A 25,481-nucleotide genomic window follows, 5' to 3' on the forward strand; every position below is an offset into this window, starting at 1 on the left:
GACTAACATGTGCCTGATCAATGCCACGGTCTTCACAATTACTTGCTATGCATCAGAGAGCTAGACAATGACTCAGGATGATAGAAGAAGAATCAATGCCTTTGAGTTGTGCTGGAACATAGTATTGGACTGCCATAGGATATAACCTGGTCTACCAAGAGAACAAACAGGTCTGTCTTGGAGAGGTTGAAACCAAGTTTCTCCTTGAAGGCAAGGACTTTGAAGCTCCATCTTATACTTTGGGCCTGTGACCAGGAGGGACAAGTCCTTGGAGAAGGAGATCATGCTTGGAAGGGTGGACAGTGCAGGAGAGGAAGACCCTAGATGTAATGGATCAACACAGTAACTGCGGTTAATGGGCTGGGTTTGTAGAAATTAGACTGGCTCAGGATATGGCAAAATTCAAGGCTCTTGTACGTAGGATTACTATGAGTCACAGATGACTCAGTGGCACATAACAACAACAACAACATATAGGTTAATACATATGTTGTTGCTGTTGTTGATGGCCATCAAGTTGAGCATGACTCATAGCAACCCTGTGAACAAAAGACCTGAAGCCTTTCTATAAATATCATCATTTCTCTAAGATCATAGTTTTCAGAGGCATGTGGTTTAGGAAGTGGATGTAGCTCCCACTCAGTCAATTCTTGCTGTTGAGTTGAAACCAAATCATAGCTGACCCTCCAGCAGGTTTCCAAGGGTGTAAATCACACAAGAGATGCCTGTCTTTCTCACAAGGAGCTGCTGGAGGATTTGAACCACCAGAGAAGTATGGTTTGGGGGTTTAGCCCCTACTCCACCAGAGCTCCCTTTCATATGTACCAGCCACTATTCTCAGCATCTTACGTACATCCACTTATTAGTGTTATCATCCCATTTTCCAGCTAGCAAAATGAGGCACAGAGGGTAAGGTTAACTCTGTCCACAACATAGAGGTGGTGGAAATGAATTTGAGTGAGTCTCGAGGTCAGGCTCTTAAGTATAAATGAAGGCTGTGCCCTGGAGAGCTGTCACTGATGAAATGTCCTGTCATCCCTGGGTATAATGGCAGCCAGGGTCCTCGAGAAATTCAGGTCTGCAAAGTGGCTCTTGGGCATTTCCCTCTGTGTGGTTTAGGGATTTCAGGGCATGTCAAGCTTGTCAGTCATGGTAAGTGTCTCTGCATAGTACAGAAGATTAACATGCTGTGCATCTGGCTGAAAGGTTAGCCTTTTGAGATCACCTGAAGGTGCCTCAGAAGAAAGACCTGGCAGTCTGCTTCCCAAAAAGGCAGCCATTGAAAACTATGGAGCACAGACATCCATGGCATCACCATGAGTGAGTATTCACTCCTCTGTGGTTATTTTTTTTTTTTTAAGCTAGTGGTAGCTTGCTTAGGACCAGCAAGGGATGGGCAAGAGTTCAGTCATAGGCGGAATGCAGTTCTAAAATAAGGCATTTTCAAACAAAGTGAAACTGCCCAATGACTAAGAGCTGCTGAGTAAAAGGCTCAGAAACAGTGGCTCCTGAGCCAGCTCCAAGAAGTAACTTGAGAAACTGGGCCAGGGTGGACAATCTGGGGCCTGCCTCCCCGCGCCTCCTTTGTGTTTACAGCTGGAAGGTTTACCAAGGTCTAAAGCCAGGCCAACACCAGCTCTGATTTCAGGGTCCACCTTCTCTGCCAGCCAGTTACCTTCCCTGAACTGACGAGCAGAGGCTAGCCCTGCATTCGGCGCCGAGGGAACTGGCCCTGGCACACCTTGTAGTTTTGGACTAGATACTGTAAAACAGTCTGGGAGGTGCAATGGTTAGCGTACAGCCACTGTAGCCGAATGGTTGACAGGTTGAATCTGTTGTGGGGGAAAGGCCTGGCGATCTGATTCTATAAAGATGTAGCCTAGGAAACTCTGTGGGCCTGTTCTGTTCTATCACACAGGTCCCCAGGAATTTAAAATGGACTCAAGCAACGGCCCCTCAGTGAGGCTAAGGAAAGAATGGTGGGTCTGAGATGAACGTGGCACTTGATAAGAGTTAGGGTTCGAGGAAGTTTAATAAATGAATGGACACAAAGCTGGTCTGACCCTAGGACAGACCTACTGGAATTACCTAAAATCACAGAGGGGAAAACCCAAGCTCAGAACCAACTCAGCTGATCCTTTATTGGGTTTCTGAGACTGTAAAAGGCATGGGAGGGGATTTCCCATCTCCAGCCTCAGCCTCCACCCCAGGGGCTGCTGGTGGATTCCAGCCCCCAGAGAGGCCCACCAAGGGGTTAGCAGTGCAACGCCCTGTGGTCTGTGTCCCTAGAGCTTTCTTCGTTAATAGGGGGAACTCCAGAGAACTGGAACTAGGGTTTGCTGAAGGTGGGGAGGCGGGGCAGAGGAAACAGGATCACAGGAGGAAGGGGACACGATCTCCTCAGAACTCAATGAGAATTCTGGAGGAGTCGGTACCTCAGGTCTCCAACCCCACCTGGAGATTCCCACATGTTCCAGGATTACCGGGTGGCACCTGGCTCGGCTGTGGGTGCTGGATGGGGAGAGAGGGAAAGGAAGTAGTGAGGGAGAAACCAGAGAGCAGAGAAAGGTCAGGACATGGGGAGTGTTGTTGTTGTAACCCAAATTTTCTAGCCCATTTCACACAGGTGGTTTCCTTAAAGAGCAGAAGATTGTCAAGCTGTTTTATCTTGATGTCAGAGTACAGCCTCAGGTTATTAGGATCAAAGTAGGCATCCTTGGATAGTACAAATGGTGATCCTGATCAGGTGCTCATTGAAAGGTTGATGGTTTGAGTCCACCTAGCAGGCTGGTGATTTCTCTCTGGAAGGTAGTCATTGCTGTTAGGTGCCATCGAGTCAGCAGCCTTATAATAGGTGCCTGGCCCTTCACAATAATTACAGCCCATTGTCTGTCCCAGCCTCTGGGTCACTCATCTCTGGGAGGGTCTTTTTCACCTTCCATGCAGGGTCTTCTTCAAGGACTGGCCCCTCTTGACAACATGCTCAAACAACGTGAAGCTGTCTTCCCATCCTCCCTTCTAAGGAGCGTGCTGGCTGCACCTTGGACCATGTGATTTGTTTGTCCTGCAAGGCAGATTTGTTCTTTTGGCATTCTGTGGTCTTTTTCATATTTCTTGCCAGTACCATAATTCAAAGACACCAGCTCTGCTTCAGTCTTCTTGTTCATTGTCCAGCTTTCACATGTGTATAAAGTTGTGAGGTTCCAGCCATTGGAAACCCTGAGGAACACAGTTCTGTTCCAACATATGTGGCGTGACCAGGAGCCAGAGTTGACTGGATGGTTAACTGGTTTAGGATTTAATGTAGAATTTGACTTCTCTCTCCCAGGAAGATTCCCTCTCCCAGGAGCTAATCACAGGAATTGATATATAGAAAGGATTGTTGTTGTTGTTGTTATGTGCCTTCGAGTAACTTACAACTCATAGCAACCCTATTAACAACACCCCTAATCTATCCTGTGCCAATCTCACTGTCTCCGACACACCCACCCCAATTATCCCAGTCACTGAATCAATCTACCTCACAGAGAGTCTTCCCCTCCTGCACTGTCCCTCCATCCTCCCAGGCATGACATCCCTCTCCAAGAACTGGTCCCTCCAAGGCGCAGCCTGGTTTAACCCTCTTCAGGATGAACCTGTTCATTTTCTTAGCAGTCTATGGTATATTCAATACTCTTCTCCAGCACCACAGCTCAAAGGCATCAATTCTTCTTCTATCCTCCCTAGTCATTGTCCAGCTCTCTGAAGCAAAGCAAGTGATTGCAGAGACCATGGCCTATATCAGGTGCACCTTAGTCTCCAGAGTGACACCATTGCTCTTCAGTACTTTGGGGAGGTCCCTAAAAGCAGACTTTCCCATGGCAATATGTCTTTTAATATCCTGGCTGCTGGTGCCAAGAGTGTTGACTGTGGAGTCAAGCAAACTAAAGCTCTTAACAATCTCACTCTTTTCACCATCCATCATGATGCTGCTAATTAGCCCAATGGTGAGAATCTTTGTCTTCTTGATATTGAGCCTTAATCCACATTGAAGGCTGCAGTCCCGTACTATATATTATATTGTTGTTGTTAGTGCCATTGGGTCAACTACAACTCCTAGGGACCCTGCGGACACTAGATCTGAGCTTTGCCCTGTCCAGCACCATCCTCATCCTCTCTGACATGCTTGAGCCCACTGTTACAGTCATTGTTGTCAGTCTGTCTTGTTGGAGGTCCTTGCTCTTTTCACCAACCTTGCCTCCGACATCATAATTACATGACATAAGACATATAACCTAGTCAACATAGGGTATTACAGTATGCCAGAAAATGACCCAGCAGCCCATATCCAGTGGATAGTCAGGGGTTTCTGTACTTTGAAGGGTGCAGCCTCGTTCAGCAATCGTTCAGACTTAGGGATGAGCTGGGCCTCTGGAGCTGCCCTTGAGCATGGAGGTGGAAGGCTACTGCTTTTAGATGAACTCTGGGCACTTTTGCTTCACCTGCAGGGGCATCTCCCACAGGCAGCCACGGTGCATCTCACAGCTCAGCATTTCCCTCCCACGTTATTGCCTAATTTTTGTGCCGGCTCCAGTTTTCTCAGTCAGGTGCACTGTGTGAACCCTTTGCACGTAAACGTTTGGTGGCCTGTGGGAGCTGCCTATAAACTTTCGCTAATGGTTGGCTTTAGAAAAGGTGGGAGGTGTACTATGGTAACATGATTCCTTGAAAATAAAAATCTCAAATACTCTTTATTTTCAGTTGCCATTTCACAAGGCAGGAAGGGGGTAGAATTAAGAGTCTTGCGAGTAACTAGAATAACTGAGTGACACAAACAAGCTAAGTGCTTGACTGTTAACTGAAAGGTTGGAGATTTGAATCTACCCAGAGGCCTTGAAGAGGGCTAGTGATTTGTGTCCTGTCTCCATACCTTTTCAATCTATGTGCAGAACAAATCATCTGGGAGGCTGAGCTCTATGAGGAGGAATATGGCATCAGAAACCTTGTTTGCTGAAGTGTTTGCTGCAGAAAGTCAGAGATTGGAGTCTTCAATGTGGATTGAAGCTCAACATCAAGAAAACAAAGATTCTCACCACTGGACCAATTGGCAGCATCATGATGGATGGAGAAGAGATTGACATTAACAGTTACTGTTTGCTCGGCATCACAGTCAACACTCTTGGCACCAGCTGTCAGGAAATCAAAAGACGAATTGCACTGGGAAAATCTGTCAGGGATCTGACTACTGAGAAGCAACGATGTCAGTCTAGAGACTTAAGTTTTTCCTGATCCAGTCCATGGTCTTTGCAATTACCTGCTATGCATCAGAGAACTAGACAATGACTAAGGATGACAGAAGAATAGATGCCATTGAGTTATGGTGCTGGAGAAGGGTCTTGAACATACCATGGACTGCCAGGAAAACAAGTAGGTCTGTTTTGGAGAGGGTGAAATCAAGTTCTCCTTGGATGCTAGTATTTTGAAGCTCTGTCTCACATAATCGGGCATGGCCTTGGAGAAGGATATCATGCTTGAAAGGGTGGAGGGAGAGCATAGGAGAGAAAGACCCCAGATGAGATGAACTGATTCAGTGACTAGGGCAATGGGGGTAATTATGCTGGAGTCGGTGAAACTGGAACAGGACAGGACAGGCTTCAGAGCTGTTGTGCATAGGGTCACTATGAGTTGCAGGTGACTCAATGGCACATAACAACACAATGGAAAAAAACCAGCATTGAATGAATGGTGCAGCATACAGTTCTACTCTAACACACTTGGGGTTGTCACATGTCACAATTGTCTTGAAGGCAGCTGGTTTGATTTTTTGTTTGGCAGGGCAAAGTGTTCTATGGTTACAATTCCCTCTGGGAATTTTATTAGAACCCCATGCTTCTTTGTCAGCCCAAACTCAGGTAAAAATTGAGATCTAGAATGAGATATGCATAAAAAACTAAAACAACAACAAACCAAACAAACAAAAACGATACACTATCAAATGTTTTCACTGTTCAAGTATGAGCTGCATACAAATCAGATTTATCACACATGGAAGGAATCACTGGAGAAGCTCAATATCAGCAGTCAAAATTAGGACGGGGCAGACAGTAAGTCAGCTAATCAATTACTCGTGGTGCAAGTTTAAACTGAGGCAGAAGAAAATGAAAATAAGTTAACAAGAAACAAAATATAATCTTGAATCTTTTCCATCTGAATTTCAAAATCATCTTAAGAATAGGTTTGCAGCATTGAACACCAATGATTGAAGACCAGATGAGTTGTAGGATGTTACTGGATATCATCCATTAAGAGAACAAAAGGTCCTTACAAAGACAGAAGAAGGGGAAAAACTGAAATGGATGTCAAAAGAGACTCTGAAAATTGCATTGGAGCAGCAAGAAACCAAAACAAGCCAAAGCAAAAAAGCTGAACAGAAGCTTTCAAAGGGCAGCTCGAGAAGACAAAGCAAAGTATTATAATGGAATGTGCCGAGAACTGGAATTGGAGAACAAAAAGAGAACTCACTCTGCATTTCTCAAGGTGAGAGAGCGGAAAAACAAATTTAAGCCTCAAGTCACAATATTGAAAGATGGTAGGGCAAGCTATTGAATGACCCAGGAATCATCACAAGAAGATGGAGGGAATACATAGAATCACTGTCCCAAAAAGAAATGATGGACACAGAGAACCTTCAGGAAGTACCATATGAGCAGAAGCCAGTAGTAATGAAGGAGGAGGTAGAACCTGTATTGAAGGCATTGGCAAAAAATAAGGCCCCTGGAATTGAGGGATACCAGTTGACTTGTTTCAGTTAACAGATGCAGCCCTGGATATGCTCACCAGTCTATGCTAGAAAATTAGGAGGGCAGCTGTCTGGCCAGTCGATTGGAAGAGGTCCATATTTGTTCTCATTGCCAAGAAAGGTGATAACAGCTGAATGTGGAAACTACCAAACAATATAACTAATAACACATGCAAGCAAAATACTGCTGAAGATCATTTAAAAATGGCCAGAACAGTTCATAGATAGAGAACTTCCAGAAGTTCAAGCAGGATTTAGAAGAGGATGTGGCACGAGGGGTATCATTGCTGATGTCAGATGGATTAAAGACTACCAGAAGAATGTCTGTGCTTTATTGACTATACAAACACATTAGACTGTGTGGATTATAACAAGTTATGGCATACATTGAGAAGAATGGGAATCCTAGAACACTTGTAAAACCTATACCTAGATGAAGAGGCTGTTGTGCAAACAGAGCAAGGGAATGCTACATGGAGAAGTGAAAAACTTCTCTCCGACTTTTATTGTTGTGGTTGTGGTTGAGAATACTGCAGAGCACACACACCAATCCAGCAGTTTCTTCATGCACCATGTGGTGACATTAACTGTATTCTTTGAGCTGTGCCACGTACTCATCTTCCTTCTCAGAGTTGTTCCTCCTTCATTAACAGAAACTCACTAACCCCTACGGTTTCCATCTAATCTTTTGGATTGCTGCTGCTGATTTGATCACATATGTGTCTCAAAAGAGCATAAAGCTCAAGGAATATTTTTCTTTATTAGTTAAGACTGTACTATTTTAAGAAGACTAGAGCCCATAACTCTGGCTAGCTTATTGCTGTCAAGTTGGAATGAACTCATAGCTGACCCTCCAGTCGGTTTTCAGAGGATATCAATGAGTGAGAGGAGACGGCCCATTCCGAGAAGCAGCTGGCAGAGGTGCCGCCATCTTCAGATAGCGGTGCAACTCCGTATGAACTAGAGTACTAGCATTCCGTTAAAATGTGCAATTCTGTTCTGCATGTTCTCCCTATTGAACATGATTCTTCTATAGAATCATTGGTCAAAATATGCTGTCGTGGTAACTGGGCACTATATCCAGTTCTTCTAGTCTCACTGAAATAGAGGTACACAGAGAATTGAAGAGTGCTGATTGTGGAATGGACCACCAACTACTCATATGCAAGTTCAAGCTGAAGCTAGGGAAAATTACATTAAATGCCTGGGAACCAAAATTTGACCTTGAATCTATCCCATATGAATTTCAAAGCCCTATTAGGAACAGGTTTGAGGCCTTGAACACTAATGAGTGAAGACCAGATGACCTGTAGGAGGATATCAAGAATATCAACCAGAAAGAATGTACATGGTCACTACAGAGACGGAGGAGGAAAAGACCAAGATCAATATCAGAAGAGACTCTGAATATTGCACTGGAGTGCCAAGAAACCAAAGCAAATGGAAGAAATCAAGATATTAAGGAGCTGAATAGAAGGTTTCAAAGGGCAGTGCAGGAAGACAAAGTAAAGTATTATAATGAAATGAGCAAAGAGCTGGAGTCAAAATCAAAAGGGCCGAGCACGCTCAGCATTTTTTAAGCTGAAGGAACTGAAGAGCAAATTCAAGCCTAAAGTTGTAATACTTAAGGATGCTGTGGGCAGAATATTAACATGTTGCCACAAATGACGGCAAATGTGTTTCTAAGCACGGCCATCAATTTAAAAAGTATGTGGCAACGTGTTAAATGATCCAGAAAGGATTAAAAGAAGATGGAAAGAGTGTACAGAGTCATTGTACCAAAAGGAATTGGCTGACACAGAAGAATTTCATGAAACAATGTATGAGCAAGAGCCTATGATGATGCAGGAAGAAGTTCAAGCTGATCTGACTTGGCAAAAAACAAGGCCCCAGGAATTGATGGCATACCAACTGACATATTTCAACAAACAGACGAAGCTCTGGATGTGCTTACCAAGGTTGTGCCAAGAAATCTGGAGGACAACCACCTAGCCAACTGACTAGAACAGATCTATACTACTTGTTCCCATTCCAAAGAAATTATTGAACAATATCATTAATATCACATGCAAGCAAGATTCTCCTGAAAATTATCCAAAATGACTGAACAGCACATCAACAGAGAACTGTGAGAAATGCAGGCTTGATTTAGAAGAGGCTGTGGTACTACAGAAATTACAGTTAATGTTAGATGGATCTTGGCTGAAAGCAGGGAGTACCACAGGAATGTCCATCTGTGTTTCATTGATTATGCAAAGGTATTTGACTGTGTGGATCACAATGTGCTCTGGCTAACTCTGAGAAGAATGGGAATCCCAGAACACTTGATCATGCTTATGTGAAACCTATACTTGGACCAGGAGGCAGTCATCAGAACAGAGCAAGGAAACACTGCATGGTTCAAAATTGGGAAGGGTGTATGCCAGGGATGTGTCCTATCTCCATACCTTTTCCATTTATATGCAGAAGAGATTATCTGGGAGGCTGGGCTCTCTGAGGAAAGATGTGGCATCAGGATGGGAGGAAGGCTCATCAACAACCTGCGTTATGCAGATGACACAACCCTGCTCGTTGAAACTGAGGAGGACCTGAAATGCTTGCTGCAGAAGGTCAAGGACTGCAGCCATCAGTATGGATTGAAGCTCTACATCAAGAAAACAAAGATTCTCACCACTTGGCCTATTGGCAGCATCATGATAGAGTGTGAAGAATTTGAGATTGTTAACAGCTTCAGCTTGTTTGGCTGCACAGTCAACACTTTTGGAACCAGCAGCCAGGAAATTAAAAGACATATTGCATTGGGAAAGTCGTCTGTCAGAGACATCTCCAAAGTACTGAAGAGCAATGTTGTCAGTCTGGAGACTAAGTTGTGCCTGATCCGGGCCGTTGTCTTTGAAATTACTTGCTATGCATCAGACAGACAATGACTAGGCTGATAGAAGGAGAACTGAAGCCTATGAGCTATGGTGCTGGAGATGAGTATTGAATGGACTGCTAGAAGAACAAACAGGTTTGTCCTAGAGAGGGTAATACAAGGATCCTCCTTGGAGGCAAGGATTCTGAAGGTCTGTCTGACTGACTTTGGACATTGTTGCAAGGAGGGATGAGTCCTTGGAGAGGGATGTCATGCTTGGGAGGGTGGAGGGACAGAACAGGAGAAGACCTTGGATGAGATGGATCGATTCAGTGACAGGGGTAATGAGGGTAGATGTGTCAGAGACAATAAGATTGGTACAGGGTAAAGCAGAGTTTGGGATGGCTGTACATAGGATCGCTATGAGTTGCAGGTGACTCGATGGCACATAACAACAGCAACAACAACAGTCAAAGATTATTAATGTTGATGGATATGCTGATCACCCGAACATCCCTCAATCATGGAACTGCAGGCAGCTGAAAGTTAGAATATCAAAAAGCAATCAGGTCCCGAGGAGTGATGCAGTTGGAGCTTGGCCAGCAAGGCCACATTTGACTCTTGCTAGAGAAAAGCAAGCATGTTATCAGTGGTGGCATGAATTACAGAAATTGAGACAGGGGGAGGATGTGAAAACCCCTTGGCTCCTAGCCAGGCACCATGGTTGCCCAAATGGTGCCAGCTGGAGCTTCTGATGCTCTGTATCTTTTGCATGCTGGTATCATCTGTCCTTCTTCCTTTCATTTGCCTCTTCCATTCAGTCTCTTTCTCTTCATTTCTGGTTCCTTTAAAAAAATACACAAACTTTTCTTGTATTTTTGGCAATAGTTTACACAGCAGGTTAGGTTCCTGTTAAATCACTTGTATACAAATTGTTCATTGGCTTTGGTTACAGTCTTCATAGTGCCATTCCCTTTATTCCCTTTCAAGTTGTTCTGTTTACATTCAGCTAGTTACCCTGACTGCCTAGCTAAGTAATGCAGTCGCCTAGCTAAGTAATGCAGTCGTTAAAGGAGTGCAGCTAAGTAAAGGTCAGTGGTTTGGACTCACTAGCCACTATGTGAGAGAAGGATTTTGTAGTCTACTTCTGGAAAGTCCCTAAGTGGTTCTGCTTTGTCTTACAGGCTCACGAAGTCAAAATTGACTGAACAGGCGTGAATTTTTTTATCTTCTCCTTTGTTTTAAAGTAATTGTTGCTTGCTCGAATGCTAAAGTAGCCCACAAGGGGATTGAACCTGCTACCTTGGCATTGTTACACCATGCTCTCTAACCAACTGGGCTAGCCTGTCAGCTTCTCCCTTCTCGTATCTTAATAATGTGAAGTAAATTCAGAATCTGAGAGTGACTTGGTGCAGCCCTTTCATCCATGCCAAGTCCTCTGTTCAGCGCACGTGGGCTGTTGAAGATGCGAGACTCAGATATGTGCTGGCACCCGGCGTGAAGGCTCCATCAGAGTCTGAGCACGCACGCCCCAGGATGTTTTGTTAGCAGCAGCCTTGGACTCACATCAGTTGAGCAGAGGCAGAGAACCATCTGCTGAGCAATAACATGTTAAAACCTCCTTCCTTCACGTCCCGGGCGATGGAAGTGGGATTGTAGGATCAAGTGGACGCGTGGTACCGCATCTCATTCCAGCCCTGGGTGGCTTTGCATTTTGTGGACCATTTCACATTGCCACCAAAGGGAAAATGTGGTTTGTATTTTTTCTACTGAAAGTGATCCTGCTCTCTGCACCTCTTCCTCAGTTCATCGCGGGGGTCTGCACACTGATCATTCTTACATGGGAGAAGGTAGTGTTTCAGGAGCTCTTTGTCATATAAGGATGTCTCTGGTTGAGTTTTGTGGGATTTGTTGACACTTCTGTGGAAAGTTCTTGGTACCCCTGGCTCTGGGTTGCCTGGGAGACACATCACAGCAGTACCCATCACTCCTCCCTAGGTCCTGTCTTGTCAAACTCCATGCTTCTCTCTGCTTCATCCACATCTGGGCCTAGTCTTTGCTTCCCTCTTTTGCTTGCTGAGCCCATATGGCATTCTCTATTTTACTGCCTTTTCTGCGTAATGAGAATGGCTAACACTCTTGCTGCTAACTGAAGGATTGGTGGTTCGAGTCTACCCACAGGCTTCTTGGTGGGTCGGGGGAAGCCTAGCAATCCACTTAGGGGAGCAAACCCGACATTTGTCTATTTTGACACTCATAGGATTACCATGAGTCTGTGTTGACAGCAACTGATAAGGGTTCTCCTTAAGATCATTATTGGCTGAAAATCAAGCCTGAGTCTCCTGAATGGACAGTGAGGATTAAGATAATTCTTCCATCAAACCATGACAGTTTCCTTGGTAAAGGACTTAAAAAAAATACCCAAAACTCTCTGAAAGGATTGTGGCTGAAAGTAAAAAATACTAGAAGCATATTTATTTACGCTTTATTGACTCTGCAAAGGCATTTGACTCTGTGGATCATAACATGTGGTGGCTGACACTGAGAACAATGGGAATCCCAGAGCATTTAATTGTGCCCATGCAAAACCTATACATAGACCAGGAGGCTGTTGTGTGAACAGAGCAAGAGAACACTACATGTTTTAAAATTAGGAAGAAAGTGCATCAGGGTTGTATTCTCTCTCCATATCTAGTCAGTCTGTATGCTGAGCAAATGATCTGAGATGCTGCATTTTATGCGGAGGAATGTGTCATCAGGATTGGAGGGAGACTCATCAATGGCCCGTGTTCTGCAGATGACACAACCTTCCTTGCTGAAAGTGAGGAGGACTTGAAGCACTTGTTGAAGAGGATCAAATACAGCCTTCAGTATGGACTGCATCTCAATGCAAGAAGACTAATATTCTTACCACTGGACTGATAGGCAATGTCAAGATGGATGGAAAAAAAGACTCCAACTGTCCACAACTTCATCTTGCTTGGATCCACAATTAGCACCGTTGGTACCAACAGTCAGGCATACTGCACTGGGAAAATCTAAAGTTAGGGACCCCTCCAAATTATTAAGAAGTAATGATGTCAGTTTGAGGACTAAAGTGCATCTAATTTAGGCCATGGTCTTTCCAGACACTTGCTATCCATCTGAGAGCTGGACAGTGAATAAGGACAACAGAAGATTTGATGCCTTTGGGTTGTGTGTTGGAGAAGAGCACTGAACATCCTATGGATGGCCAAGAGAACAAACAGATATGTCTTGGAGAGGGTGCAGCCGGAGTGCTCTTTGGGCATGTGGCTCTCCATTCCTTGAAGGAGGACATGATGCTGGGAAGGGTGGAGGGTCAGCAAAGGAGGTGAAGACCCTCAACCAAGTGGACTGACACAGTGACTGCTGCAGTGGGCTCTAGTGTGTCAAGAAGTGTGAGGATGGTGCAGGATAGAACAGGGTTCAGGTGTGCTTTTCACAGGGTCACTATGGATCATACTCAACAGTACCCAAAAACAACAACCCAAAGCTCGCTGCTCTCGAGTCCATTCTGACTCATAGAGACCTGCTGTCAGGTTCCCAAGGCCATAAATCTTAACCGGAGGATACTGTCTTCTCCCTCAAAGTGGGCTGAAATTCTGTGGTTCTCTAGATGTTAGATAAACTAAGGACATATCAAGAGAAGTGATGTGTTTGCATAGGGAAACTAGAGGGTGTATGAAACCAGATTGTGGAGGGACCTAGAATTGTGGCAAGGGAAGCAAATAATTGTGGACTGGTTGAAAGATAAAATGGCTTGTACTTTCCTCTGAAACCTTGAGACCAGTTGGACTGCACACGGTACCAGGATGATTGCTCTGGCAGCTGCAGTGTGCAGCCCCGCCTGCATGGGAGAGGCTGGAAGCAAGTGGACTGGCTTAGGCGGCCACTGCACGGGGCCCCCCCATGAAAGGTGCCAGGGGCTTGTGTGCAGGAGGAACAGGTAGGAGGCCAAATAGGACAGTCACTTCTGGCAAGGAGACACTGGCTATTATTGGATGGTATGACGGGGTACAAGGCAGCATTGAAGGCATTTTGCGTTTCAGACCCAAGACTGTGAGCTGGGCTGTAGACAGGGCTGTGAAGAAGGGATCAAGCCTTGTCTGTTCATGATGTCTCAGGCACTCGGTACACACTGTGCACCCAGCGTTTGCAGAGTCACTAGAAGAATGGTGAGATTACTGACAGAAATGGAGCTGTAGCAAATTAGCGTAAACACATTCCATCTCTAGTTGTTATGTGCCATCAAGTTGACTACGACTCGTAGTGACCCTATGAACAATAGCTCTGAACCTTGCTTTATCTTGAGTTATTCTCACTGTCTCTGAGACACTTGCCCCCTTTGCCACCATCACTGCATCAGTCCATCTAATCCAGGATCTTCCTCTCCTGCATTGTCCCTCCACCCACCCATACATGATGTCCTTCTCTAAGGACTAATCTCAGCTAGCAATGTGCCCAAAGTATGTGAAGTGAAGCCTCAAAATCCTTGCTTCCAAGGAGCAGCCTGGTTTCACCCTCTCCTGGACAGACCTGTTTGTTTTCTTGACAGTCCACGGTATGTTCAATACTCTTCTCCAACACCACAACTCAAAGGCATTGATTCTTCTGTCATCCTTAGTCACTGCCCAGCTTTCAGATTCATAGCAAGTAATCAAGCAGACCTCAATTACTGGATCAGATGCACCTTGGGCAGTGAGTGGAGACGCCCGACAGATGATAAGTGTGACAATCTAGACCGCTGTTCAGCAAGTATTTATGAGTTAGGTGCTATTGGAACCCTAGAGATGAGCATATGGTATCCTAATGGTTATACAAAGGAGTATAAGAAACAGCTGCAAAATTATGTTAGGAAGCAGAAAATGCTAAGCGAAAAGGAGTTTCTAGGTTATTACAAGATTTGGAAAAACCAAGAACCGCCATCTGAGGGAAGTGGGTGGCCTGGCGACTTTGGGGACGATCTCCTTCAAGGAGCTGCCCTGCTGATGGGCAGTGGTAGGAAAGTGATCCAGGCCCGAACATGCACACAGACAAGGGCATATCTGGGCAGCAGCTGCACCTACAGTGCCTGGGTCAGGGCCAGTGTACAGATTTTTTTTTTAAAGAAGACACAATTAACTAAAAGAACTGAAAGGGTGGTATGTTCCTTCCAGTACGTTCTGAATCACAGCGGTCCTCTAGTAGAGACCAGAACTGTTCCATCAGGTTCCCAACCTAAGCTGTAATCTTTGTGGGGGCAAGATTGGCAGGGTTATTTTTTTTTTTATCCTAAAATAGCTAGTAGTTTGAACCGCTGATCTGTTTTGGTTAGCAGCCATAACAACCAGGCTCCTTCAACTGGCCATAATGTTGTTGTTGTTGGGTGCTTTCGAATCAAGTCCGACCCACTGGAACTCTGTAAACAACAGATCTGAACCTGCCCTATCCTATGCCATCCTCACAGTCTCTGACACACTCGAGCCGTTTGCTCTAGTCACTGTGTCAGTCCAACTGACTAGGAGATGCATAGAAATGAGATTCCCCTTTGGAAATAAGCTCCCATCCATTGCCCTGGGCCCCATAAGGCCTCCTCTTCCCTGCCAGCTGATGTGTTCAGCAGCTCCTGTCTCTTGCTCAGAAAGGCCCCATTGCAGAGACTTCCTCTGGTCTGTCTTTGGTCAAACAAACAGGAAGCACACATTTTGCTTGTGGCTTCTTTCTTTAACCCCTACACCTCAGCCCTGCTCCCCCACCTGACTCCAGGAATCTGTGGGAGAGGCGATGAAAGCTTGTGCTGTACCCTAGATAACCGAATCTGTTTATAGGAACTTTCTTTTAAAGGAAAAACAAACAAAAAGAGAAGGAAAAAAAACCAACTCCACCCACCAACCAAATCGTTCTTTCTTTAAGGCCACAGGAGCTTTGGGGAGAATGAGGATGGGATGGGAGGACAAGGAGCAAATGAAGTCATTCCACAGTATTTATTTGAATATATTATAGGAGACATTACAAGCATACTATGCAAGAGAAACAGAAGGCTGCTGTATTCTGAATACATCCTGTGTCCCTTAGAAACAAAATGTATAAACATCTCAACTGCAGGCAGGAGGACAGATTTTAGGCTGTGGAAACAGAAATGCTACTATATATTGCTGGGAGGATTAAAATGGAATTGGGGGTATATTTATGGCCTTGGCAGAAAAAAACAAAAAAGAGCTGTGCTTTGTGGCTAAGAAGATACTCATTGTCTTGTCAGCACTTTGAGAAGGTCGTTGACAGGTAAACGAAGATGCCGGGAACGCAGTGGTTATTAAATGTTAATGTGGCCCAGTGTGGCTGAAACCTGGCTCCGGAGGGCAGGCAGATATTAGTCCTCACATCGCCTGAGCGTGTGCACTTGAGCCCAGCACAACTGAGGGGAGCCTTCCAGTGCCAGACAACTGGGGGGTTGGGGGAGGTGGGGAGTCTGTGTTCCAGCATCTGAGCACTTTGGATACACAGTTGAGAATTTATCCTGATCGAGGAATTACATTTAGTAAGCGCAGCAGCGGTGGGAATAAGTGTGTTTGAGATGGCTAGGTTGGCACAGGATAGAACAGCATTTAGAGCTCTTATACATAGGGTTGCTATGAGTCGCAAGCGACTCGATGGCACATAACAACAACAAGCATAGCAGATTGTTGTTGTTGTGTGCTGTTGATTCCTCTGATTCCCAGCAACCCTGAGCTCCTGCTGTTCAGCGCTATGGAGGTGGCTTAGATTCATAGCGACATTATGTTCAACAGAACAAAACCCTGCCCAATCCTGTGCCATCCCTGTTTCACCAGGTGCCAGTGAGTAGGAACCACCTGACGCTGACCCTCCGGCGGGGGGGTGGGCGGGGGGGGGCTCTTGAGTCTGTAAATCACAAAGTTTTTATCTTACTGAGCAGATTCAAACCACCTGCCTTCAGGTTGGCAGCACAACTCCTTACCCTCTAGGCCATCAGAGCATCCTCCCTATGTTGTTGTTGTTGTTACTGTGTGCCGTTCAGTCAGAAACAACCCATAGCTGACCCTCCCCGGCAGGTTTTCAGAGGCAATTTAATCACATGAGAGGAGACAGCCCATCCTTCTCCTGCAGAGCAGCTGGTGGATTTGAACTGTGTGCCTCTGGTATCTTTTCACCAGGCCACCGGAGACTCCTGTCTTCGGGTTGGTGGCACAATTCCTTACCACTATCCGAACGCCATCCCTGTAGGGCAGTGGAAAACTGTCCCACAGGGCTTTCTAGGTTATAATTTGTCCTAGTAGGAGCTCTCTGATGGTAGAGAGTTGTGCTGCTGACCCAAAGGCCATGCACGCCTCTCTGGCAGTTCAAATCCACCAGCGTCCCTGAGAGAAAAATGGGCAGTCTCTTCTTGTGTGATTTACAGCCTTTGGGGAGTCCCAATGGAGGGTCAGTTCAACAGCAGTGAGAGAGGAGAATCTGTGCTAGAGCAGATCACCCACAGGTCTTACTACCCACAGAATGAGCAGCTCGGGATTTCAAACTGTCAACCTTTTCAGTTAGCAGTCAAATGTTTAGCCATTGTGCCACTGAGGCTGTTAAGGGCAAGTACACTTTCAGGTATGGGGATTCCCTGATTTCGAGGCTTCCGTGGTCATGACTCCATCCAAGATTCCAAGTTCACTCACATACACCAAAGGCTTCCACTGTCCCCTTATTATTATTGCCTTTTATTACCAGTATCTTTAGAAATCCAATCTTTGTCTTCAAGGGTTGCAAACATTACATACAGATTTTCAGATATGACGACATCAGCACATTACATGATGCAACAGTAAGACTATACATAATACTTACACGTACTCTCCCCACACCAAACCACCTCCCTGCAACCCGGCTGACTCTAACTCTTAATAAGCCTTTGTTGGGTTTGCAAAGCTGTCTGTGTTTACAAGAGAAGACTATATTTCTCCCACAGAGTAGCTGATGACTTGAACTGCCAACCAACCATTAGGTTATGATCTGTCACAGAAGGGTTTCCTAAAGATATGATGTAAATAAAAACAAATAAAAAAGACTGGTTTTAAGTGCAATCTGTCATGACTCAAAATGCCATATATATCAGGGAGTACCTGTAATTTACTAATTCATCAATCCATTAAACATTGTTCATTAGAACATTAACAATATTGACATTTGTTGAACATTTGTTGTTGACCAAACACATATTTAAAAGCTTTAACATCTTGACAACCCTGTAACACAGGCATTTTCATTCTCCTTATTTTACAAACTAGGAAGGGGAGAGCATAATGTCATAGGCATGCCGTAGTAAGATAATTTGCCCAAAATTAAATAGGTAAGAAGCAGTGGGTCTGCGATTAGAAGCCTGGCAGGGCCCATGCTGAACCGTTAGTCCCTAACTGTTAAACCAAATGGCCTCATACACTTGAGAAATTGTCTTGGACTAGCTTATTCAAAACATGTATTTATCCTAGCAACCCCGTGGGTCATTCAAGATGTCGGAAATGCCGTGGAACCAGAGGCTTAAATAACAGAGCATAAATCAGTGTACTTTTCAGCAGCTCGGCAGTTTGAGAACCTTTGGAAGTTTGTCTGAATTCTGCTGAACAGAACAGACTTTTCCATGGAGATTTAAGCCAAATGCTCTTGATAATTAATGGAGCCGCAAAGGGGGGAATAACATTTTAGCATCCAGCTTGATGCAATCTGAGATACTGCTGCTTTTGCTGCGGCTCTTGTTTTACAAAGCACCTTATTGACATCCCCAAACCACTGAGGGGCATCTCCCCAAGTCACCAGAGGTGCAAAACCGCCCAAGGCCAGGGAGCTGCCTCCTCAGAGAATAAAGCCGAGCAGGTTTGCCAGCTGGGGCAGGAGGTTGCTTGTGCTCTCTGGCTGCCTCACAGGCCAGGACTCCTGCTGTTTGTGTGTGTGCAAGCAAACGCAATCCTTGGCATCCTTGGCACCCTCGTGGGAATGCCAGTTTTGGCTTTACACCCAATCTGACAAGAAAGGATATTTTTAATTTTTTTTTAATAAAAACCATTGCCAGGGAGATGACTTCTCTTCAACCCCACTTCCAGAGTGAAGTCTGGAAAGCCAGCTCAGGGCTTCTGAAAAAGCTGTTGCAGGGTAATTGAATATCGGATCTCAAAGTATTAAAGGGCCATTGAGAAGGAAGGAAAGCATAGGAGGCCTCTGGGGGGGGATGTCAGAGTGTGTGTGTGTGTGTGTGTGTGAGAGAGAGAGAGACAGAGAGAGACAGAGAGAGGAGAGAAGTAATAAATGTTTGTTGTAGGAAATAATGATAAATTCAAATTGCTGTCGAACACTTGAAAAGATGCTCAGTGGTATTAAATATCAGAAAGATAGATATCAAAACCACAGTGAGAAACCATTTCCTTCCACTAAATTAAAAGAAAGAAATCTTGGTGAGAATATGGGGAAATTGAGACCTTTACTCATTACTGGTGGGAATGCAAATGGTATGAAAATAGTATAGCAGTTCCTTTAGAAAACAAACCTAAAAATAAAATTACTTTGGGACTCAGCAACTCTACTTCTAGGTATGTTGTAGTGGTGTTGCTGTATGCTGTTGAGTCAGAACCAAACCATAGCTAACCCTCGAGCAGGTTTTCAGAGGCAGTAATTCACACAGGAGCAGACTGACTGCCCATTCATCTCCAGCAAGGCAGTTGATGGATTTGAACCACGTGCTTTTGGTACTGCAGAGCAGCTTCTTACCCCTAGGCCTGTACATTCTCCAAACACTTGAAAGCAGAGACCCAAACAGAGACTTGTACACCAAATTCACAAGAGCTAAAAGGTAGGAACACCATAAATGTCCATCAATAGATGAACAGATGTGGCATAATGCATAAAATGGACTACTACTCAGACAGTAGCAGAAATGAAGTTTTGACATGTTATGGATGGAGCTGGAAGTTGTAATGCTGAGTGAGATATCAATCCCGTAAGGACGAATATTATATGCCCTCACATATAGGGCTTACCTCTGTAGGAAGCTGCAATGCTAACCCAAAGGCCACACCCCTCTGCTGGTTCAAATCCACCCACAGCTCCGAAAGAGAAAGGTGAGCAGTCTCCTCCCATGCAATTTACATCCACCGAAAACTCAGTGGAGGGTCAGTTATGAGCTGGTTCTGACTTGACAGTAATAAGTCTGATTTCATATAAAAGGGCAAGAAAGGGCAAATATATGGAGAACAAAGCTGATTAGTAGTTCATGGAACAGGAGAGGAGGGAAGAGGGGTTGATAGTGATGAGACTATCATGAGTCTAGGGCGGCCCAGTAAGTCCTACTAATCAGTTGGACACCTGTGGAAAGTCAAATCAGCAGATGTTAAGTGATGTATAACAGTGACCAAAACACCACAGTATCTGTTGAGACTGCTTATGTCCAAAACGTGGTTTTGGTTTCCTGGGTTGGCCATTTAGGGTCATGGCTGCATGAAACATTGTCAGTTACTTGACCCAGTAAGATGTTTAGTGATCTGCTGTACCGCCTAATTCAATGTGTAGTGTTAGGAGTAAGACTTGCAGGAAGCCATACAAGATACACCTGATCTCAATTCACCTGAACCACATAAGCCGTAAAGGAATGGGAGGAAGACGTGGAATATGTGGCAAACGTCCTCCTTTGCTTGAAACCAGCAGAACTGAATGGTGCCCAGCAACACTTCCTGGACATTTTGAGAAAAGATTCCACAGAACAATCCTGATCAAAACGAGGACTAGGTGGAATAAAATTTCACAAGGACACCAGACATCAATTGCCTTTATAAGCTTTAAGCCTTCAACCAAAAATAGATCCTCTGAAGGTTCTTTTTATTTTGGAAGGTTCTTAAAATACAACAATAGTTTAACTAGTTAAAAAAAAGTCTGCTTTGAACTTTATGCTCGTCTAAGAATGACTTACATGAAATCAACAACCCAAAAGCTTAGCATGGAACCTTAAGGGGAAGTGAATTTACTTTAATGGAGGAAGTAAAATGCCAAAAGAAGGTGGAAAACAGTTAAATCAAAGAACCCAAAGGCATGTAGCATCAACTGAATTATACATGTAGAAATTATTGAAAAATAAACAAAATATAGATAAGAAAAAGTAAAGCCACTAATGGGATCCAGTTTGCTTAGGCCTTTTTAACCTGGAGGAAGAGCAGGCTGAAGAAACCATCTCAGCAAAAGTTACTCCAACCTTGGGTTTTCCTCTAGAATGGACAGTTAGCATGTCTGTGGTAACTGTTTAACACTTAGCTACTTTTTATAAAACTGCTAACAGAATTGGCATTTAAGAAAAGCAAAACTGGCCAAGTCCAGGCTTGTAGAAATAAAGTTAGCCCTTAAAGAGCAAGGCTGGTTTTCTTGGCCCATCCCTGGAACATCTGGCCACTATGCTGTGGTGGTAATAGCAGGAGTCAAACGATACTCACATCAAGTATTGTCTGTCTGCTTTCTTCCTAGACACCAAACGGACTGCTTTTGACCCCAAGTCCACTGCTGTCCAGCATACATTTCTGGAGCAGCCTTAGTCCAGTTGCCCCGCTGAGTCCTGCCAGGCTGCAAGGGCCAAACACGCTGTTCCAGGTGAGCAATGGGATACCACCTCTTCTAGTACAGAGCTTCTGTCCTCCCCCTGCCCCCATAAATCTTGCAAGCTTTGTTTGGTTAAGTTTCCAAAGGAAGTTTACTTTAGTGGGATTTGATGGCAGAAATTTTCAGAGAGGCCTTAACATCCGCTAAATGGCTAATTCTTGATGGTCCTGGGATACTTTTGCTGACTATGAAAACTCTAAATGTATTGATTAGTAGTTCACGGAACAGGAGAGGAGGGAAGAGGGGTTGATAGTGATGAGACTATCATGAGTCTAGGGCGGCCCAGTAAGTCCTACTAATCAGTTGGACACCTGTGGAAAGTCAAATCAGCAGATGTTAAGTGATGTATAACAGTGACCAAAACACCACAGTATCTGTTGAGACATGTATTGAGAAATAGGGAAAATGCTACAAATTATTTCTGTAAATAATTTTTTTTTTTAGAAAAGACCTTAAAACACTAATGTCACTTGAAATAAACTTGAAGGGGAAAAAAACCCCACCCAAACAGCTAGGGGAGATAGAAAAGCTATCTGAATAATCATATTTAAATGCTCCTGCTTCCATAATAAACCCTGAACATCCAGGACAATAACTGTTTTATCTTGGAGAGATCCCTGTGCTTTCTGAGAACATTCATTGTTTGCTTACACACTGTAATCTCATAGTAGCATCGCTTGCTCTCCTGTTGAAATCATTATTTCCTCTTTGGAACCCAAAGATTGTCACTCAGCAATCAAGATGTTACTGTTTGCATTTCTTGAGTGTTGGTGGAAAGAACATTAGGGGCACAAATGAAGCAGAATAAAGCGCAAAGTCAGCCTTTCACCATTTGGTCCCCCTTCAGCTAACTCTAATCTGTCCCTTCCATCCTGCGCACCAATACCTCCCTCCCCAAGGTGTGGCTCAGCCCAAGCCAGGTAACATTCTTTTGTCCTGATGCAGCTAGCAGCGTTTGATGCTGTGCATATATTCCTGGCAATCTCTGCCCCCAGTACACAGTGAACTCTAAGAGACCAGAACCACACCACATTTGGTAGTGTGTCCCCCAGTGTCTCACGTTTTTTGGCACATTAAGTGATACTCAGTAGTGTTGACTGCAAAAAGTAAATGATGCCGAAGAATTCCCAAAGAGATGTTTTAGAAAGGTAAGTGTTAAAAAGATCAACTCTGCATGCTTTTCCAGGCTGGTTACTCTGCTTGTCAAGGTATCTGCTTAGGACTAACTCTACACCAGAGCTTGGCATTCTGCTCTGTAGGGTGTCCTTGGAAGAAGAGTAGGGGGAAAGAGGTTTTGGTTACTATCTGCTTCTCTGGTTTCCTAAGGAGGTTGGGATAGGGTGTCACGATGTGACTGTATCCCTGAAGTAATTAGGTTTATGTCTCTTCCCTGGCCCATCCATGTTCCAGTCACAAGAAATTGAGCTCTGGTCATGGGCGGCCAACGTGTTGATTCTTAACCATTTTCTCGCAGGCAAGGATGCAAAAACCCCGTGAGAAACTGTGAGCAAAAAGAGTGGTGAGAAAATGTGGTATTGGGGGAATTTTAGTTTAGGAATACTAATCTTGGTGGAGAGCTAAAAGGTCTCATGTCCTGAAAATCTCAAGACTGCAGCAGCCATAGACTAATACCAGTCCCCTTGTGACACAAAGAGTTGAGTGCTAGACTAGGAATGGAAAGGTTAGTGGTTTGAACTCACCCAGAAGTGCCTTGGAAGTAAGGCCTGGTGCTCTGCTTCTGAAAGATCACAGCCTCATATACCCAGAGAAGTGGTTCTGCTCTGCACACCTGGGGTCACTACGAGTCATAAAGAACTCAATGAAAGCTATCAACAAGAAGTGGGTCAGAAAGGAGTGAGTTCTATGGCAACAGTAAACTCCACGGAGGTAAGGTGTGCGAATCCTTCAGTTGAGCTCAGGCCAGATAGATAATGGATTGCCTCTTATTTATTCCCTTTCTGGGAATTTTGCCATCCAGCTGGTGAAGCACTTGCTGAGACCAGAGAAATGCTTATTGGGGGGTTCACTGGGTCTCCTAGAGTATGCGTTGAGGAATGTATCAGAATAACAACAGTTCGTGTCCACAGGGATTCCAAACATAATCAGAATCTACTAGAGACCAGCAGTGCTCAAAGTTATGGTGTAAACAGACTCACCCAGTGGGGTAACTGTTAAAAATAAATTGCTGGGTTCCACTGCTAGAGTTTCAGAATGGACCATTTCTTTTAATTCAGCAAATTCAGAAGGTCTAGGAAGGGGGCTTGATAGCAATAGCATTTATTTCAAGCATCTTCATGCTGCTGCAGTTGCTGCCAGTTCTGCTGGCCCAGAAGCCTTAGGCTGAGAATCACTGTAGACCACCAAAGAAGACAATCCTACTCACCTGCTCAGAATATTACTTTTAACTTCATCAAACAGACCAACTATTTCTCCTGAAGCCATTCAGAACATGTCTGAATAAAGAGTACAGCCCTGCCTGAATGCCTGACATGTCGCATGGCCTGGGGCCATCTGTGGTGCTGGATCAAAGGTTCTAAAGAAAACAATAATGTTGTTGTCAGGTGCCACACAGTTGAGTACTACTCACTGATCCAATGAACAACAGATCTGAACCCTGTCCTGTCCTGTACCATCCTTACCATCTCTGACAAGCTCAGAACCACTGCACTGAGGAAGACCTGAAGCATTTGCTGCAGTAGATCAGGGACTGTGGTCTTCAATGTAGATTGCATCTCAACATCAAGACAAAGATTCTCACCACTGCGCCAATTGGCAGCATCACAAAAGCTGGAGAAGAGACTGAGGTTGTTAACAATTTCAGCTTGCTCAGCTCCACAATCAACACTCTTGGTACCAGTCAGGAAATCAAAACACAAATTGCATTGCGGAAGTCTGATGTCAGAGACCTCTCCAAAGTGCATCAGTTTACAGACTAAGGTGCACATGATCTAGGCCATGGTCTTTGCAATTATTTGCTATGCAGCAGAGCTGGACAATGACTAAGGATGACAGAAAAATAATAGCCTTTGAGTTGTGGTGCTGGAGAAGAGTACTGAATATATCATGGACCTCCCAAGAGAACAAACAAGACTGTTTTGGAGAGGGTGAAGGCAAGTTTATCCTTAGAGGAAAGGATTTTGAAGCTCTATCACATACTTTGGGCTCGTGGCCAGGAGGGGTCAGTCCTTAGAGAAGGACATCATGCTTGGAAGAGTGGAGGGACAGCACAGGAGAGGAAGACTCAAGATGAGCTGAATTGATGCAGTGACTGGAGTAATGGGGGTAGGTGTGTCGGAATCAGTGAGACTGGCTCAGGGTAAGACAGGGTTCAGATTTATTATTTATAGGTCTCTATGAGTCATATTCAACTCGATAGCACTTAATAACAATAACATAGGAGAGCAAACAGGCAGCCAAGGTATATAAACTTCTTAATCATAAAAAATATCCTGAGGGAATGAGTTGTTAGCCACAGGTCCCTTGAAACCTATCAAGGTCAACTGGCATAATATAGTCCACAAAACAATGTTCTACATTCTACTATGATGAACGACAACAGGGATCCTTAAAGAGTGCTAGTAGTCGTCTAATAGCAGCCAATGGCAGTACCTTCTTTGCCCCGCACAAAGATGAGTAATTAGAAGCAATTAGTCTAAAGACTAACAGACTCCATGGCCCTCAATGCCCACCACCCTGAGACCAGAAGGACTGGATGATGCCAGGCTATCACTGCTGACTTTTCTAAAAGGAATCCCAACAGAGGATCCAGAACAGAGTGTGAGAAAAACGTGGAACATATAAAACTCAAAGTCACACTAGTGAATAAGCTTCATGATCTAACAGAGACTGGTGGAACCTTTAAGATTACAGCCCTTCGTCTCACTTTTTCATCCTGGAACTGAATCCACCTGTGTGATTCAATCTTCAGCCAAAAAAATGGGCTTACCTGAGTAAACAATAACACTGGGATAAGTACTCAAATCAGTTAATCATACAAGATCAAAAAGACTTTATTTGCCTAGAGAAAAGGCTCAGAAGGCAGGGAAGGGAGAGGACAGAAGCACAAATATAAAGGAGACATACACAGAGATAGTAGATCGAGTGTTGTTAAATGCTGGGGACTGTACCCATCCATAAGACTAAATCTGTATGACTGAGTGGAGAACTAATTACCTGGTAAACCTGCACTCAGAGCACAATAGTTAAGGAAAACAAAAC

The 25,481-nt window shown here is 44.4% G+C and overlaps 1 protein-coding gene across 1 annotated transcript in view; it reads left to right on the forward strand.

The window, feature by feature from the left end:
* Positions 1–25,481, forward strand: part of ELK3 (ELK3, ETS-domain protein (SRF accessory protein 2)) — a 110,641-nt gene that overhangs the window by 82,487 nt on the left and 2,673 nt on the right. The window contains exon 4 of the mRNA XM_006888495.1: positions 21,132–21,254. Coding sequence (XP_006888557.1) covers positions 21,132–21,254 — 123 coding nt within the window. The remainder of the gene's footprint in view (positions 1–21,131; positions 21,255–25,481) is intronic.

The sequence above is a fragment of the Elephantulus edwardii genome, unplaced genomic scaffold, assembly GCF_000299155.1.
Source record: "Elephantulus edwardii isolate Elephantulus edwardi_28Jun2011 unplaced genomic scaffold, EleEdw1.0 scaffold00068, whole genome shotgun sequence".
Taxonomy (NCBI): Eukaryota; Metazoa; Chordata; class Mammalia; order Macroscelidea; family Macroscelididae; genus Elephantulus; species Elephantulus edwardii.